The following is a 20,017-nucleotide window of genomic DNA, read 5'->3' as shown; positions in this document are numbered from 1 at the left end:
GCATTTTTAATGATTTCAATATTGTCCGAAACATCGTCATCACACCTTGTATGTTTTGTACCTTTTTATTTTAATGTTGGAATACTAGTGATGCTATTTTAACACATTTTATGCCATAAAGACGTCAGACGCCATTCGCTCGTTTTTAATTGATTGAACTTCGAACTTCGACAAACATGTTGCATAATGATTTAAAAAAAAAATGTGATAGAATATGATAGGAGAATAGCTGAATTACGGAAGTGGTTTAGGAAATTCCAAAATGACCTTCAATTAAAATTAGTACTAATTAATTATATTTATATTTAAATTTGAAGCTATTACAGCCTATTCGACCAAAGGTTTTAGACAAATATGACAAATATAATAAAAGTTAATATGTACTACAAACATGCGTTCTACTACGTCCGGAAATTAAGAAACAGCAATTTAGGCAATCCAATTATATCAATTGAAATTATCTAAAATATTTGCTATAAAATATGCGGGTTTTCTTCAAAACTTTAAACCACTCTTTCTCGAAGTTGTTGTTTCTCCGAACAAGATAAGAAAACACAAGAAAAACGAAAATGGTAAGTTTGAATTTAATCATTACTTAAAGTATCTTCGAGGGCGAATTTCAATGTGAAGCGACATTTTGGATGAATTTATGAATTTTGAGTACTTCATACTATACTTATTTGAGTTAGTGTATCAATTCAGTATTGATGTTAAGATTGAAACTTTTATTGTTCGAAGAAATACATTTCTTCTCTAAATTAAGTTTTAATTTGGCAACATCAGTTCAGTTCTTTATTACTTTGAACTATTCAGTGATGATATACAGTATAATGCTGACAATTACATACACATACACACAATTAACACACTTACACCTTACGTAGTGTACATCTCACATGACTACGATACATAATGCCTAATAATTTCATTTATATATATATATATTAAAAAGGAGAACTTAATATTATCAACTTTTTCAATCTCACCTCAAACTTTTCACACTACATACATCACATTCATCTAACACTCGAAGTAGATATTTGTACTAACATTCTCATATTAGTCATTTCTAGATATTTATACAAATTCTATTATTTAGTCATTTCTGAATTATAACATATGCTTATTTACTTTAAAATACATTCCGACATTCTTATATTTATGATCGCGTGTATGTGTGCGAGGTGCGTGTTTTGGGAGACTGTGGTATATTCGTGTTGTGTCTTCTTGTATAGTGGAACAGTTACCCTTTTTATAGTGCTATATCACTGAAGCATGCGGCCGAAGCAACACACCCCACCCGGTCACATTATACTGACAATGGTTGAACCAGTCGTCCCACTTCCGTATGCTGAGCGCTAAGCGTAATTTAGGGAGAAAGAAAAGATAAGACACTAAATTTAGTCTCCTTTTAAGATCGTGCAATAGGGGCAGCAGGTACAATTCTAACGCCCTACCTGAAGGGCCGAGACATTGAATCAGGGCTCCGGAAGATTATCCTCTCTGATTCCATGTCGTTATGCTTCGCAAAGGGATTTGTTTTTACAAAATACTTCTATACTACCTTGGAAAGTCGTTTTAATGAGATAAATCATTTACCATATACCATTCACATGTGATCGATATAATGTTTGGATTATCATATGGACTGATATTTTTGACCGTTTAATGGTAATCATTGTTTTGTGATTGTGATCTGCCATCATTTGTGTGTGCATATATTTGACATTTTGTTGGATTATCCTTCTTAACCAGGAGGTAAATAGGTTTGATTATCTTTGGAGAAACACAGAATGGTACAGAGACAAAGTGCTTGAAGCTTCATTCGTAAAGGGTATTAAAGATGGCAGCCTGGACCCGATTGCATTTGGTAATTACTGCTCCATTGAAATATCTCTGTATCAGAGTTACTACACGTTAGTTATCAGCAGGGTAAACACAATGATTTTTCATGTAAATATATTTGGGATTATTTAGATTAATAAAATGATCTTGCTTATTTAAATTTGGAAACATTATGTAGATTTGTAATCATATTTCTGCTTTTTGATATTTTCACATATAATAATAAAACATTTTCGAAAACAGAAGACTAATTAAGACATATGGGTATAATCTGCTATTTATAAATGAAATTTCAATTATGCTAACCTTCAACATCCTCATTTTTTATGTATATAAATTTGAATTTGAAGTTATTTGAAGTAGACAATGGTAGAAAAGAATACACATTAAAAATCCTCCTGCTTAAACCACATACATAAAAAAACTGTTTATTTTATTTTTATCATGATGTTAAATCGATTTTACCAGTGTGTACCATGTCATTATTTTTATAGTAGATATTGAGTTTGTTTAAAATATGCCATTAGTATCATTTGAATTTCATGCTAATTATAAAAATAACGATGACCTTTAGAATATGATACAATATCGATTTGACCAGTCTGTGCATGGTACTTGTTTTTATATTAGAACACCACCTAGAGCAACTAAACGTTGGCGCAATGTGAGATCACAAGCCCAATATTAATCCGGTTATGACGTCACAATTCAATAATCGACCACGTGTTTTTAACAATATTCATTTACAATTTTGTTATGAAAGGTGGATTTGTGATCCAGGACTGCATTTACCTATATGAACAATATAAATGTATAGAAGTGGCGAAAGAAGCAACAAAGGATGCGGATCTTAAAAAAATTCTTACAAAGCTGATGGAAAAATACAAAGGGTGCATGCAATTTTAATGTATCTGTTTTAAAATTGTATTTATTGGACGAAATATGGTAATTTTATCTTTTATCTAATAATTATTTGAAAGAAAATGAAATCACCATACTTTGATTTAAGCATTTTTCATTACAAAACGTATCTATCCGATGCTACACGTATTCCAGATGTTATCCGAAGCAGACATTGATATAATGTATTTATAAAATATGAGCTGTATTACAAACAGTATTTGTGTGTCAAACTGGGTACATTACAGTATTCTAACATAAATACAGTCAAACCACCCAGGAACAACAATAATGTAGATTATTTACATATAAATTATATACAGGTATTACGAAGCTGCATTTAAACTGTGGCACATCGACAATCCTTCTACTATCAAGCTTGGGCCGGCGTGTCAGAAATACGTGGAGTACATGAGGAAGGCTTCCACAATGGACACCATCTATTTCCTTGTATCTATGACTCCTTGTATGAGTCTGTGGGCCTGGTTGGGACAGGAGATAAAAAGGGTAGGTTTGTGACATTGGATTATATACATCTGTACTGATTACTATGCCTTTTGTGTATCTATAGATTTCTGAATGCATTTACATTAAAGCAAACAATAGTATCTTAATCATATAAATGTTTGATCCGACTTAATGATGACAACATGTGTTTAAGATTAAATCCTCCAATATGTGTTGATTTCATTTTTAGATTTATTTGTATTCACCATACGTATGGTTTCTCTTGCAGACAAATCACGGTGTCTACACTCAATGGGTGAACTCAAACTTTGTCGGAGGTGAGGTTCTGGAAGACCTGAAACAGAAAATAGATACGTACAGATATTTCGATTATGGAACGGCTATTCATCTTTTTCGAGACGCATTGGAAAATGAATTCGACTTCTTCAACTCAGTTGGAAAGTAGGGACAGGAATCACGGACATTTCATCACTATGACGACCGCTTGACCTCGGACTTTAACCGCAAATATATATATAGACTTTTGTATGCTTTCATGCTATTTGGTCATCTTTGATCTCTTACCTCGGATACGGATATTGTTACCGGTGTGGGCGTGGTCTTTCTCCCATTTGTCGTTATTATAGACACAAAGTGGTGCATGGGGTAAGGGAAACAAATTAACGATTCATCCTCTTTGGCAAAATATTGTGATTGTTAACTTTAGAAGCTTAACCCCTAGGGTTGAAATTCTTCTGTTTCACTCCAAAGAGAATGAATTGTTCTATTAATCCTGACTTGGTCTTCATTATCTATTTTTAATGTACTTTTTACGCTTATTTTTACCATTTTTAATTAAAAAAAATTTACATTAAACTTTGGAAGTTTATGTATTTTAATATTGTATTAAATATTTTCGTTGTTTTCATACTTGATCTGACATTTTGACTGAAAGATTCTTTTTTCATATATCTATGGGGAGAAAAAATCAGAGAATGGCGTAAAATGACATCGTAATTTTAAATGATTTTTTATCAACAATTAATTGTAAGCATGGATATCACTATGTTTTCATCAGGGTATGAAAAAACATGTTTGCAAAAAAAGGATTCTCACAACAAAAAGTAATCAAAAATTAGTATCCCCGATTAATTAAAAAAACTTAATTAAGTATATGGTTGTTTGATTATGATGAGCAATACAATAGGAATTCCACAATGAACAAGATACAGTAATTACAATTCAAAACAGTAAAACAGTTTAAATAATACAAATATTATATAGCGAATCATTGTAGATATTGTATCGATAACGTAATCATCCGTAATCAGTATGGTAATATTTAAATATTGAACTGCATGCAGTTGGCAATAATAGGAGATGAATACTTTTTATAGCCTTTGTTAAACTAGTCTCTCAATTAAGTATTAAAACACTGAAATGTAATATGTAACAAGTTAAAATGTAAATGTAAGAAGTTAAAGATGAAACACAGTTGTGTGTAAAATAACAGGTTAAGGGAAGATAACTGGTAGATATCTAAACGTACGTACATCATAGTCTTCCAATATAGGATTTTTTCTTCATTAAGTCTTGGTTATATAGAGCGATGTGTAAGTGAAACTAGTCTGGTTTCAAATGTGAAGAAAATTATTTTTTGCAACTTCTAGAAAATAAACTCAAATGTAATATATCCATACTTTTCGTTATTTGTTTGTTTATCAATTTAGGAATATTCTTTATCACTTGCCATTGATTTAAGTGTTATGGAAGGTTTTATTCTCAAAGGAATTACTTGATTGAATTTACAATGAAATAAAATTGAACTCCTAATACTGTATATCACTGTCCCGTGTCTTCAGATAAACTGATGGCTATTGCATGTAATAAAAGAATGGACTGGTTATTACATACTGGATAATTAGGCTCAAAATGAACAATTCGTCTATCAGTGTTTCACCGAATATTCAGACAAACTCAAAACAGACATTTAAAGTATTCAGTCATTTCAAACCTACCTACCCATAATTTAGACAAGCAAATACCAGCTAAGTACTTCTGCCATGTCATAATACATTTTTTTTTATAAAACTCCCCAATTTTCTTCAATATGAAATATCAAATAGCAGGTTTAATGCAAGGACAGTGAAAGATATGCCAAAACTACTTAATGGAAAAAAAGTGTTTCAATGGGAACCTCGAGATGACTGTTATATATCATCAACGTTTGCTTGTACTCTTATTATGGTGACGGATACGAAATATTATTGAATTATTTTTTGTAAACCTATTGACATAAAATATCTAAGGTAATGTTCAATAAATAGTACGTACAACAGTTTAAATAAAACAAATATGATATTCGAATTATCGTATTTAACGTAAACTAAACATCTCTTATAACAATTACGGTAATATTTAAGCATTGTTTGCATGCAACTGGCAACTATAGGAGTATGAATGTCAACTGGACTAGGAAAATTTGCTACATCGCTGATAAATGGTATTTTTTCATTATCAGAAAAAGGTGAAGATTAATTAGTAATTTCTTCAATTACAAAAGTTAATTACTTAACACCATTACCACCATTGAAACGTTTAGTCCTTTAATTTATTCTTCAAATTACAAATATCAAAATTAATATATTGCATCCCGAGAAATCCATGGTACTATATCCAATATGAAATAAAGTACTAATTGCGCATGCACCAAAAGTAAAAGAAATTATTTCATATTACTTTTTCTGTTAATTAGACATATATACATGTATACTATTAAACACCAATTATTGTTCAAATGATGAGCATCTTTAATAAATAGGACTAACACTTCATGTTGGATTTTCCTTTGTCAAGTTGGTATCCATAATCCTATAATTGTCAACCGAATACAATGCAATATTTAATGCTTATATTTACATTTGATCACAATTTTTATAATAAAATCCCCAGATATTTTGCATACATAATGAACAAAGACCAATCCATTATCGTCAAGTACAAAACAGTTATTTCAACAACCATCTTTCGTGATCGCTGGAACGACCATTGTGACATCCCAAGAAACGAATAGTAGTACATGCCCTGGACAATTACAACTGCAAATGATAAGGTTCCATTTTCCAGAGAAGATGTAGATAGAGTAATATATCAATAAACACTTTCTAAGCCTATATTCACAACATTGAAATGAACACAGTTGTGTGTAAAATAACAGGTTAAAGGAAGTAACTGGTAGATATCTAAATGTACTACATCATAGACTTATAAAATAATACTAAAATATAAATCAGGAAATAGGATTTTTTCTTGATTGTATATAAGTTACATAAAACGATATGTAAGTGAAATGGAATGTTAAGTAGCTTATATTGCAATGTAAAAAATGAACATTTCACCGCCAACTCAAAAAATTTATATCAACTCAAAACTTGAAAGAGTTAAACTGAAAAATGTTGACTCAAAACTCGAAAAATAGTTTACTCGAAACACCTGGAGTATCAAATCTCTGTTTAATTGGATTATGAAAAATGGTAATTGTGATATTTTGCTACAGAATGGTTCATTGATATAGCGATAAATAGAAAGCGGCCTGTCCATTACTCGAGGGAGAAGGATCAATATGTCCTTAGGTGTTGATAAAAATTCAACCGTAGTGAAATCAAACCAATCTAGCCTTTCTCTTTTCGCATGTCCAAGAGTATTTTCCGTGACCGACCTTGTTACACTGTCAGGTATCCGATCAATATAAAACGCCTGTGTACAAGCATGTACAGATGAATTATAGTCCGTCATCCTTTGCCGGTGTCGTCAACACTGGGAAGTGTTCTATTGGTTATTTGGAATGTCGTTTCACTACTGGAGAAAGCTAATCCCTGGTTAAACTGTCGGCTCACAATGAAATCTAGCACTAAAATATCAGTTAGTGCCTTTGCTTCGGTATCATAGAATGTAAGCCGCTAATATTGTGGATGATATTCGATTTACATTTCAAACGTTTCAGAGAGCAGACGACATAAATTGTGCTATGGCTGCCCGCGCGAGTCCTGTTGATTAAGGCCAAGTCCTTATTTTCTCGGGCTACTAGTAATGCTGCGCATGCAGCTGTTACGTAACAGGGGCAAAGTGAGACGAGTATAGTACTTATGTCAATGGTTCAAGTAGAAATTTGATTTCTAAGGATGGATGATTCGGAAGGTAAGTTATAGAATTAATGTAAGCATGGTATCATCGGTATGTTTTCTAATCGGATGTTTTCATCGAAATGTACTGTGATGAATGAAATTGGTATAGAAGATATTTTTCATTTGTATATCTACAGACACAATAGAAAGTCATTTTTCTAAAAAATTGCAGATATAGATGTAACAATTATGAATATTTACTTAACAATAACACCATAAACAAAATACAACACTGTACACCCCTCTGTTTATCCATCAAGCTTTGAGAAATGTATTCCATGTGTTTGTGTGGTTGATACTAGTCCTGAGATCGATACAGTTGTGGAATCGATTGATGTTCTGTGACAAAATACATTAACGCAGCTCGCTTTGTGTTTTCCCTCCGGATTATACCGAGATCATATGATAGTGGCCATAATTTGTGAACTAGTAAATCACCAACAAAGTTTTTATGGTGAGGTTTTGTCTGTCGTGCATGCAGACTTTAATTGATATGCTGTCTGTGGTACATTCTGTAACCCGGCAACACAAGGCTTTATCGTTGTATAGTGCCCTGTATATTGAAAGTACTTTCTGTGTGATTAAGTTCGACACTAACGATAGACTTCTTATTGAAAGGGTTCTATTTTTTATGTTTCAAATATCTTTGTACAAATCTATCTTGGTCCTTATTTTCCCTTTGTTTAGTCGACTTTAAAGTTGGAGTATGATTCAGACGTTAAGGCCATATTTTGTATACTTTCTGTGTGATTAAGTTAAACACTAACGGTAGACGTCGTATAACCAGTTAAATTCCTTGTCTTGTTTCAAATGTCTTTGTACAAATCTATCTTGGTCTTTATTTTCCTTTCGTTTAATCAACTTAAAAACCGGAGTAGGATTAATACGCTAAGACGCAATTTTTATTCATTACACAATGACCATACACCGACACACTATTGTTTAAATGTGTCGTTTTGTCAGAACGGAAACAACTTGAGAAGCAGATGCTTTATCTTAAAACGACATACTCAAATGGGCGTCGTTTGAGTATCTCCAAAATAGCTTAGGTGCAGCAGGCATGTTTCCTTAATATTATATGTCCACATAGTTGACAGGATGCTCACTTCCGGCAACAAGTGGCGAGTTAAATGACACGCCTATTGCGGATTCCAAAGGAAGGTATTCGGCAATCCTCGGCAAATCCCGGATCATTATACATTATGTGTGTATTTTACAGAAACAAACAGAATTATTGACTTTTTATTTCCATGTTCAGATAAGAAAATTAACAAATTGAACTTGAAAATATTCCTTGTTCAGATGTTTTTATCATGACTATGGTGGGTGTTATCTGATATGGAGTACGTGATCTGACTGTATTTAAGTACATTTTATCACTGTACTATAGTTTACCTAAATCTGCAGGGAAGTGGATTATTAACAATCCTTTCGGTGTAATTTCTTGTCACAATCAATTTGTATTTGTTCCTTTTTTTAAACCGAGGACACTATTATTGAAATTTTATACGTTTAAGTGTTTACACTTAAATCTACATTTCCCGAATTGAATATTATAATTTTTAATTTTCTTATCCAAGAAAGATAAATTGACCATCAGTTATCTCCGGAAATCGCAGTTATCCTCCGCCACCTGTACGCCTATAATGACCATATTTAAGATTTAAAAAAGAATCACCCCGAACCCCATCCTCGATACTCCAGGGGTTCCGATCACTTACGATCTCTACACCCCTGGACTATCTCAAAGTGAAATTGAAGGTAGCTCAGCGGAAAACATCTGACCAATCACAGGCTAGCAAAGATTTCCTTTGAAGACTACAGAGAGAGCGACGCCTAACATCAAAGCCACAGAGTCAACCACAGTGTACCGTTATACGGCTCTTTTGATGTACATCAAATGACTAAGTTACCTGTTCTGATCTGTTGCCTCAAGTTTTATCACGAGATAGTCCAGGGGTATAGAGATCGTAAGTGATCGGAACCCCTGGAATATCGAGGATGCCCGAACCCATGTCTACAGTGGAGTGTAACTAATGTATAATTCAGATAAAGGCGATATCTCTTGGGTAAGAAAACCTTTGTAGTATCCTAATTACATCGCGTACACTTTATAAGAAATCAATATTAAAGTAGAAACTACGATATCAAAATTCGTGTTCACACGTATTGATTTATTTCTTAAGACATGATGGATAATCCGCCACACTACAGTTGTTATTCAGATCGCAGAATTGTAATACAAACTAAAATCAATCTTACGAAGGTAGGATTGGGACATAGTTATTGACTTTATCATATAACATTCGCTTCTATTAACCGTTTCGATTGAAACCCAATTGGATTTTCAAGAATTCCGTAAGGAACTGAAAAAGGCGGAAATATCTTGAATGGCGTTATTGAATAGTGATTCTTTGATTTTAGAAAGTGAAGCATTACAATGTAGTACAGTTTCTTGTCATAATGCAAACAAATGGAACCAAGTGTTTAGGGTATAAAGCGTCCTCTGTTATGTAACAATACGTTTTAGATCACAATCGCATTAATGAAAATTGTCGTAATTCGATTATTCGATCTAGATCTGTATGGAGGCCTCGCTGGAGATCCGTGGTTGATTGCACTAAGTAAAGTTACATTTAAGTGAAGCGTAGCGTAGTGCGACCAACCATGGGTCTCTAACAATGGCATGGTTGATGATGTCGATATAGCAGAGATATGGAGAAGACCTAAAAGACCACTATGTTCATATTTCCTCTTACCATCGCTATTTCGGTATGGTATGTATTCCTTTAATTGAGATGGAGTTGTAGTCTGCCTGTCTGAAAGTTTTAAACGCCTATTGGTTTCAGCAGAAGCACAAAATGGTATTGCATATCGACATGTACTATTGGTGTAAAGTTAATTGATGTGGAGTCTGTCTGCCCGGTATTATCACAAATGCACACTGACCTAACTTCCTTCACAGAGATCGTGATGACAGCGGCCAAGAAAGACGGGGGAGCTGTGATGAGGCTTGAGAGAACACACAGGAGCGAGATTGACAACGACAAAGTTCACCATATCGCGGGGGGTCCATACAAAGGGATCTTCATCAACAAGGCTTTCACAGGTAGGGCTCTAGTGTACATGTTGGAACATCTACATACATTGTAAAAAATATAGCTTACATATAAAAAAGACATTGAGGAAACAAACTAATCTATCATCGTATTCCGTAAAACCACATTATCACTCCGAGAATATCTTCGGTGCTATGTTTGTAAAAGGGTATCACGATCATTTTTCTAGGATAGAGAAAATTCTGAGGACATTATTTTCAATCGACGTTTCCATTCTTCCATCCAATATCTCAGTATATCTACGGCATACTCGTTACGGTTATTAATGCAATTATTCGAATTGTTGATTTGTTTTTTTTATCCATTATAATATGATTACGGTATCATAACGTCAGGGCTGGTGGATGTAGGACCAGAGGAAGGTAGACTGGAGTTCCTGGCTTATCTCGTCAACGAACGTAAACGTAACCAGTGTCTACAGGTAGAACATCCCAATACAGTCACTGTCTTTACACGTCAAAATCATGTAATTCAATGCATGCTAATTTGTGCAGACATTTCTGCCACTTTTTTCTAATACAATTGAGAGAATAGAATGTATTTTCTTTATTAAAAATTATGTTTTTATTAATTCCTGCGGGCATTAGGGACTTAAACATATATGACATAATAAGAAAAAAGATAACCATCCATTTACTTAAAAAAATAATTCAGTCAGAATTTCGAAATAAGCAATAACATAATATTATGTAAATTTTAAATGCAAAATACGTTATAAGTGCCTGATCACAACTTTAAGTAATGTATGTGAATATGTTCCTTATTCCTCATCCTAAGGACCACTGGACACTGAAGTTCTGGTTCTGTGGTACGGAGGACGGACTGTTGAAGAAAAACACTTACACAGATTACTTCAGGGATCTGATGGACCCCGCTGACTTCCCCAAAGGTATTAATTACCTTTATTAGTACACGATAATCAACATTCGAGACAAAAGAGAACTTCTCTCTATAGGATAGTATTTCATCTGAAGGAGGGCACACTCTCTACGTGTCAAACTAGTCATAGGGTGTCCGGCGTTTCTATTGTTAATATGAATGTTAACGAGGGTCAAAGAAGTAATATCAACAGGATTTATGAATGTTAACCAAACATTTGTTAACCTTTGTTGTCATTTCAGATTACATTGGCTTCATTAAGAAAGCGCTGGTACAACTACAAGGATATTCTATAATCAGGAGAGTGGAGCTCCAGGTTCAGCAGACAAATGACCATTCGCCCGAGGACGTCATACCACCCATACGTAAGTACTTGATATTTCAAAACACTTAGCATATCAATCTTTATCTAATAATTCAGGACAACAATTTCATTATTACACGGATTCTCAACAAGAATATACCGTAGCTTCCAAACAAAATACAGACATCAAAATACCACAACACATTACATTACACACATGGGAGGCCATCCTTAAATGACCCCAAACATTAAATCTAATAGATAAATCCTAACCAATCTGTTACACTTTGACAGACAATCAAATTAATAAAAATCAATGACAACACATTAAAACTTAACGACTGTGTTATTCTGTCGTTAATCGTTATTGCAGATGCGTTTGTCCTATTCACTAATTGGTTTTGAAGAGGTAATAAAAACTCCGATTAAAATCATCTGTTACATGGCTTCGTTACCTACGGACTACGTCTGACAATAGAGGTAACAAACATGCCGTGAAGAGATGTTTTAATCCGTTTGTTAAAAGTTCAGTAGAAATAGAGGTCAGATGAAAATGAAAACTTCCTTGTTTACATCTATTTAGGCTGTTGCTAAAACTTTGCTGTCATTATATTTTAGGAAGTTTTACGACCGTGAATACACCAGCAGCAAATACCTTCAGCTTCGTACCGGAAGTGTGTATCAACCAGAAATCATTCATGACGTTCAAGGTCAAGGCAGCATGTGATGTACGCATCGTATTGTCCTCAATTTATGGTGACGTTAACCACAAGGCTCACGAAATCGTCATTGGTGCAGAAGGAAACACCAAATCCTACATCAGAGAATGTGCCAACGGCCCCATCCGTGCGGAGAGCCTCACAATGAATATATTGAGCGAGGAGAAACCCAGGTACTTCTGGGTCAGTTGGGCAGATCAGCATCTGGAGGTTGGACGCGGCGCCCAGTATGGACATGGAAGATTCCTCCACTATCACGTGCATTCAAAAAGACAATTCAAGGTCAAGTGCCTTGCTGTAGCCACCAGTAAGTTAGCCAGAGGTCACTGGGAATTCGCAGAACTTCTAGGTGAGAAAATATACTGGTTTGGTAAAAGTTTGGTTCTGTAGTGAAATAAATTGTTTTTCTTTGTGATACTATGACATATTAGAGGTGTTCGCTACAGCTTATACTTTTGCAAAAAATCGCGAAAATTAATCGCGATATAATTATTATTTGTAATAGCACATTTGTAATACAACTCTTACGAAAATATACTATGTAATAACACAGTAGTTACACGACTCCCACGAATCTATACTATGTAATAGAACAGTAGTAACACGACTCTCACGAAAATATACTATGTTATAGCACCGTAGTAATACAACTCACACGAAAATTAACTATGTAATAGCACGAAAGTAATGCAACTCTCACGAAAATATTCTATGTAATAGCACAACAGTAATACAACTCTCACGAAAATAGACTATGTAATAGCACAAAAGTAATGCAACTCTCACGAAAATATTCTATGTAATAGCACAACAGTAATACAACTCTCACGAAAATAGACTATGTAATAGCACAGTAGTAATACAACTCTCACGAAAATAGACTATGTAATAGCACAGTAGTAATACAACTCTCACGAAAATATTCTATGTAATAGCACAGTAGTAATACAACTCTCACGAAAATAGACTATATAATAGCACAGTAGTAATACAACTCTCATGAAAATAGACTATATAATAGCACAGTAGTAATACAACTCTCACGAAAATAGACTATGTAATAGCACAGTAGTAATACAACTCTCACGAAAATAGACTATGTAATAGCACAGGAGCAATACAACTCTCACGAAAATAGACTATGTAACAGCACAGTAGCAATACAACTCTCACGAAAATATACTATGTAACAGCAAATTAGTAATAAAACTCCCGAAATATACTATATAAAGCACAGTAGTAATACAACTCTCACGAAAATAGACTATGAAATAGCACAGTAGCAATACAACTCTCACGAAAATAGACTATGAGATAGCACAGCAGTAATGCAACTCTCACGAAAATAAACGTAGTAAGAGAACATTTATGTTTGAAAACGTGAAAATAAGGTCAAGTATGCTTTATCGAACGTATGATTAAATATCCACTATCATGTTACAGCTGATTACAAAGAAGAAGGTAAATTAATCCATTTATCTGTAATAACTTTGATAGCATGGTTTGTATATTTCATAAAATTGGTCATTAAACAGTCAAAATTAACCGGACATAAGCATGCTCTTAAGTATACTTTCCCTTTCGAAACTTATCTCTGATGCCTAACCTCTTTTACAATTGGGGAACTCTTGTCTGACCATGTAATCATAGTGTTTCATTGCTGTTTGGTAAATTATATAATGACCTCCGATTTTTATGCATGATCTGGTTTTGAATGACGCCCGATTTTTTTTATTCCTTAATGGACTTTTGAATGGCATACGATGTGTATTATGATCTGAACTCATTCACTTAATCACGAATGATATCTGATTTAATGCCATGATGAGTATTTGTGTTTGGCTGATTGGCTGATTACATGTATTATGTATGTTTTAATCAACTAAACTTATTGGGAGACTGTTTGGTTCATCGATGCGAATGATTTAATCTATTTCAGATGTTCAGTGCACTTCTGAATTACTATCGATTTACACTTGATATTATTATGCACTATAATGGACATTATATATTTTTCTTTTGTCGATAAACCCAGGTATTAATCTTCGCCAAATGCTTTATTTGTATATTTCATTAGTGTATTGGAGGCCTTTGATTTGTATTAAAAGGCAAAGTCAAGTGATTGATTTGCTGTTGTAGACAATTTACAATCCATTACTGATTCTTTCCACATTTCAAGTTGGTATGGTGCCCTGATTCCAAAAGAATACTGAAGGTTTTATCACAATCACAGTTGCATTTCATATCTATTTTTATCATTCAGACCCAGAGGTGGAAGCAGGAAGAATCGCCAAAAGACATCGCATTAGAGAACAATATGTTTGGATAGCGAGGAAATATCGTCTTCTTCATTTCCTTGAGGATGCTTATCCGAACGTCGTCAAGGTCGAGGATCTCGTCAGGTAACACTACAGTTAGTTTATAATTTTGTATTTATATATAATTTTACACTTCATTCGGAAAAAAACCCAATGAATATGTTAAAGCGCTTTGGTAATGTTATAAATATAACCATCGTATTAGCTGAAGAACTACACTTTCTTTCTTTTAGCATCTTTATTTAAAAAAGAGGCATCTGGTAATCCTTGGAAAGATTCAAAACCTCCTGTTTCCGAAACAAATTCTTATTTCGTAAATACCAAAGATATATGCGTTATTTTTTCTATTCAAGCAAGTGCAAGATTAAAGTTTCTGATTTGTTGGTTATTGCACTGGTGCTAGCGGAACTTCAGGAACGAGGTCTAATAAAAGAGGTGGTTGACGGGCATTGGATGCGAAATCATGGTGGAACTTCTGAACAGACAGAGGAAGGTGAAAGTTGAAAATGCTTGGCATTTTCCTGATACGAGAGAAAAATGATAATTATTTTCAGCGCTTCAGGAAAGCGAGTTGTAACTTCAATTTGATAAAAAATTGGAATCAAACGCTTTTTAGGGGTGTTGATGACTAAAATTTTGAGCGAGGTGAAATCGACCATGACAGTGCCAGGCTCGCTGAAATATAAAGAAAAATTATCAATATTTTTTTTTAAATAAAAGAAGATAGCTATGTTTCAAATTGAAGCTGTAATCTTAGATCATGAACCAATCTTAAACTTAAGTTTAGACTTAGCCAATCAAATATGACGTACCATTTTTGTTAGGTCATCTTAATAGCAACTTATAACCATATTTAATTTACAGAGCTCAAGTTGGTGAAAGTGATGCCGGTTATCAGCTCACGTGACCAGCCCACTATCGCCATAGTTACCACACTTTTCTGTGAAAAACAAGCAGTGGATGCAATGATAGAAGGCAAGACAACTTTCGTCAAGTGTAAAACTGAAGGTATGATATCTATGAAATCTTTACGCCGTCATCTTAGCCAATCAGAAGCGATGTTACATAAACGACGCCATTTTTTCCCTTATGTGCTGATAAAGTAAATTTTTAAACCAATGAAAATGCTCGTTACAATCAAAATTGAATTAATATATAATAGCCGAATCATAATATGATATACCAAACTCACACAGAATGTTGTGAGGAATTAGCTTTGACTTTTAGTGTAGTCTAATATAGGTTTGGCCATGGAGTTTTTTCTCTTTAACAGCAAGGCATTACAGAATAGGTGAGACAATGAGTCTAGTAGATTAGTTTAATAGCATTTTTGTGTATTTTAGATATTCTAGAATTCGTTTAGTAATTAGATGAGAAGTCGCACAAATTTAGTAAGATTATAGTCCTTCCTGATTTACCAAATAAAGAAAACAAATATTCGACGTTGGGTAAGGTACTCGATCCACAGAAAAAGTGCGACATATTTTTTAGGTATTAGCCCCTGTTAATGCTAATGCTATTGATTATGTCTATACATCGTTTCTTAGCTGAAAATAACTACCATAATAAAACGTATGTGTCCGTCATGGCTAACATTGTTAACACTGTCGTAAATTGTTGTGTAGCTTCTACGTTTTGGAAAATAAACGAAAAATGTACATTTAAAGAAAAAGTTCACAGGGTTCCGACTATATTTCTGTAATCAAATTACCATGCCGTTATGTTTACTAGTAGCTATTGCAACTTAATACCTTAAAAATCTGCTTTCAATTTTGAATGGATATTGTGATAATAAATGTTTAAAGAAATCTGCAGATACAGAACTCTACCAACTCTGTATGTTTTGAAATAATATTTAGACAGCTATTGATATTTACAACAGTGTTGACTTATTAAGCAGGATTGATTAATCTCTAAGAGTAGTTGATTTATCTATCTTTAGAAGTTGAAACACTTATTTACACTCGTTAACTTTATAATATTATTAATTTTGCTGTAGTTCATATTTAAAATGAAAAACAAATACAGATGTAGAACCCACAGTAGGTAGTATATACTAAAATCGTCAATGCATCATTTTTCTTGTACGCTAAATTAGCAGACAAAGCTTTATGCTTAAATCAGCGATGACTGTTTTCCAGTCCTGTAAGTTTTTCCCCCAGAAAACTCTATGCAATTTAACTCAATATATATTTGCTAAAACACCTTAATGATTATTATCACTGTACCTATTTACCTGTAGGGGAGTCCCAGGTGTATACTACCGGTCGGATTGGGAAACATCGTGTGGTATCCACAAAACTGCCATGTATCCCCGGTGATGTGGAGGCATCCAACATCGCGGCCGGAAACTCCGTCACGCGCCTACTCGGTAACTATAGCAACAGGATTATTTTTATCTTATCTGACACATAAGAAGATGGCAGATCATAATGATGTGTCTTATTACACTCAAGTGTCTGAAAAAGTCTTCCATACGCATAAACATATAGGTTTGCATTCTCAACGAAATTACATTATTTTCTGAATTGTTATTTTAATCAATGTTTTCAATGTTTTAGGCACCTTCAGCAAGGTAGAGCATGTATTCCTTGTAGGGGTCGGTGGTGGGATATCGCACAAACGTGACCCTGATGACCCACTGACATCTGATGACTTCGTGGCCTTGGGTGACGTAATCGTGTCCATGCCGTCTAACGGAACCAATGCCATGTATACAAAATGGCACAGACGTGAAATAGTTGGGACAGAAGGTCAGCAGCACTCCCAGAGAACTTGGCACAGTCATGACGATACTCTTAGACGAATAGTAAAGAAGCTGGAAGAAAACGATACAGGAGACGTAAATTATCTAGATCAACTTATAACGAGTGCAGTAATACTGATAAATGACTCCAAATTTCATAAACCAACCATTTTGTCCCAAACGTCATCTGTGAGTGAGGAGAGAGGGACTGTCGTGGTTAGCGGGGCTATAGGCAGTATAAACTGTCTGGATGAGGACGATCAATTGAGGATGTCTTTCGCAAAGACAAACGAAATTAAGGCGTTCGATAAGGATTCTGAAGCTGTTCTGGAATCCTTGGACGGGAACAGGAATGAGAGCTACCTGATAATTCGTGGAGTCGCTGATTTCCAATATGGCGGCCGGAAGGAATGGCAGCCATATGCTTCTCTCGTGGCAGCTGTATATATGAAAACGGTGATCCTAACGTTAAAGTGATATAAAACTTACAGTTTCTTTGAAATCGAGTTAATTTGTTAATGAAGTTATAATTGACTCATTCTTATTGGTGCTTTAAAATACTTCAAATTATGCCTATCGACAACTTGGTGCTAAACACGGATATATTGATGTTATGTGTGAGTACGCTAAAAGAGAATTTTAATTGAAATAATTTGATGATAGATTATTATTACACTTTGTAATCGAATATAACCTTATTAGAAGATTAATGTGAGCTGAAGTTGGAAAGATCTGAAAAGAGAATAATACATTTTGGTAGTACCTAGTTTTACTCAAAACATTTTATCTTCTAATATCGAATTGAATATTTGCTTGTACAGTTTACATTTGTATTTGTTTGCTAAAACGATATAGTATTGATACAAATATTAATAGATGTGCGTTATTTATCTTTATTGACTGTCTACATGTTTATTCGTACTTGTCCATTATCATCATGTCGAATGTATTCTTTGATTATATATCATTTCTATTCAAATATTGTGTTTGGTCGTCAACAATGACTCAATTATGTATATGACTTTTTTCGCTTTTAAAATATATATTCTGTTATATCCATACAGTGACATCGCTAAATAAATATATTTTTATACTGAATCATAATTCTTTTGTTATACAACCTAAACGTCGCTAACTACCACTTACCTGATAGTAGTATCCATATCTCCAAAGTGTAACAGAACGCGATCTTCCATGGCTGCACGTACTTTTACCGTGCTTATAGGGAAATCCCCTGTTAAAACAAATATATATATATATTATTAAAATGATAAAAGGTCAAGGCGGGAAGGGTAGTGATAGCTTTGATGAATATGTAGATGAGCATACTGCACACTTAGATCAAGATTCTGCTAATTGACAGAAGAATTGGATTTAAAAATAATTGTCCCATAATGTGTAAGATTTCCTCTTCCAAGTGTCTTCCTAAAACCATTCCTCTTTTGGTCTTCAACTGAGCGTTCGGCCCTCCTTGACGGTTCTACCATTTGTCTTTGGCCCAAATCGACCACAATTTTTAAAGGTGATAGTTTCTGCTTCATGGGGCGACTGGACGTAACTGTCAGTATAACTGAGTATGACAGAGTTAGTGATGATGACTTGTACTTTATGTTATAACGATATGGCACTACAGTAGACAAAACACGAACAAACCAAAGTAAATGTGACTCGGGTCCGTTTCCGTCATGAGGTGTTGATTCAGTAATGAACATGGTCTGAACAGACACACAAAGTAAATTAGATCTAGACAATGATAATTGGTGACATACTGACACATACATGGACACATACATGGACACATACATGGACACATACATGATCAATTATAACATATAATCCTCTATCTCCCCCGAGTCTTTGGCGGTGAAGTACAGTCGAAACTCGTTATCTCGAAATTCAACGGACCAACGAAAATAATTCGACTCATCCGGAATTCGACTCAAACGTATTGTCCCTAGCTAGGTTTGATCAGAACGTGGTTTTTAACGGTCCTTATCTTTTGACTATTACAGCCGGGTACATGTATATTACCGTGATCAGCATATTATCGTGATTTTCTTACTTATAAGGTTTGTATTAAATCTTTTTAGTTATATACTTATGATGGATTGGGATTTTTTTGAAATAAATAACAAATTGAATTACGATAACATGATCGTCACGATAATAGGCATGCGCCCTGATTTCCCGGTGGTATACTGACTTCAATGGTTCATACATCAAACTTATACGGAATATATTACCTGAACAAATAAAAACAAGCATCTTTCTTATTTCAGAATTTAATGGTATTTCAAAATAATAACATTGCAAAATAAACAATAGTTTTCACCTACCGTGAGCAGACTAAACTCTCCGTTACTGGCTCTCACACTCATACTGGTTAATATAATTTACGGTAAATGAAAGGAAAGTAGATTTCTATACCAACGAAGAAATACATTGTATGACTAAGATACTAGTACATATGCAACGATTAGTTAACCATTTAACATTGTGGGATTGTTAAACTATTTTGCACTATCAACATTCCATACAAGCCTTAGACAATACTTT

General features: G+C 34.0%; 2 protein-coding genes across 2 annotated transcripts; both read left to right on the top strand.

Moving 5' to 3' along the window:
* The first annotated feature begins 513 nt into the window (after positions 1-513).
* LOC138332515 (uncharacterized) lies at positions 514-3,782 on the top strand. Its single transcript, XM_069280518.1, has 5 exons — positions 514-572; positions 1,756-1,870; positions 2,609-2,735; positions 3,069-3,252; positions 3,482-3,782. Exons 1-5 carry the CDS (start codon positions 570-572, stop codon positions 3,656-3,658), a joined length of 606 nt encoding a protein of 201 aa, XP_069136619.1. The 5' UTR covers positions 514-569; the 3' UTR covers positions 3,659-3,782.
* Positions 3,783-6,984: 3,202 nt separating this feature from the next.
* Positions 6,985-18,559, top strand: LOC138332952 (uncharacterized). Its single transcript, XM_069281015.1, has 12 exons — positions 6,985-7,389; positions 10,342-10,485; positions 10,831-10,916; positions 11,273-11,384; positions 11,617-11,739; positions 12,297-12,746; positions 13,841-13,858; positions 14,661-14,799; positions 15,069-15,208; positions 15,580-15,723; positions 16,958-17,086; positions 17,277-18,559. Exons 1-12 carry the CDS (start codon positions 7,374-7,376, stop codon positions 17,936-17,938), a joined length of 2,163 nt encoding a protein of 720 aa, XP_069137116.1. The 5' UTR covers positions 6,985-7,373; the 3' UTR covers positions 17,939-18,559.
* The last annotated feature ends 1,458 nt before the right edge of the window (positions 18,560-20,017 follow it).

The sequence above is a fragment of the Argopecten irradians genome, chromosome 10 (genome assembly GCF_041381155.1).
Source record: "Argopecten irradians isolate NY chromosome 10, Ai_NY, whole genome shotgun sequence".
Classification (NCBI taxonomy): Eukaryota; Metazoa; Mollusca; class Bivalvia; order Pectinida; family Pectinidae; genus Argopecten; species Argopecten irradians.
The sequence above is the reverse complement of the archived record's forward strand: the minus strand, read 5'-3'. Positions and strand labels throughout refer to the sequence as shown.

Excerpts from the sequence above, each read along its gene's own strand:
- LOC138332515 (XM_069280518.1), top strand. Across the intron at positions 2,736-3,068 it reads CTGATGGAAAAATACAAAGG|GTATTACGAAGCTGCATTTA; the intron begins GTGCATGCAATT and ends AATTATATACAG. Across the intron at positions 3,253-3,481 it reads TGGGACAGGAGATAAAAAGG|ACAAATCACGGTGTCTACAC; the intron begins GTAGGTTTGTGA and ends TTTCTCTTGCAG.
- LOC138332952 (XM_069281015.1), top strand. Across the intron at positions 15,724-16,957 it reads CGTCAAGTGTAAAACTGAAG|GGGAGTCCCAGGTGTATACT; the intron begins GTATGATATCTA and ends ATTTACCTGTAG. Across the intron at positions 17,087-17,276 it reads CTCCGTCACGCGCCTACTCG|GCACCTTCAGCAAGGTAGAG; the intron begins GTAACTATAGCA and ends TCAATGTTTTAG.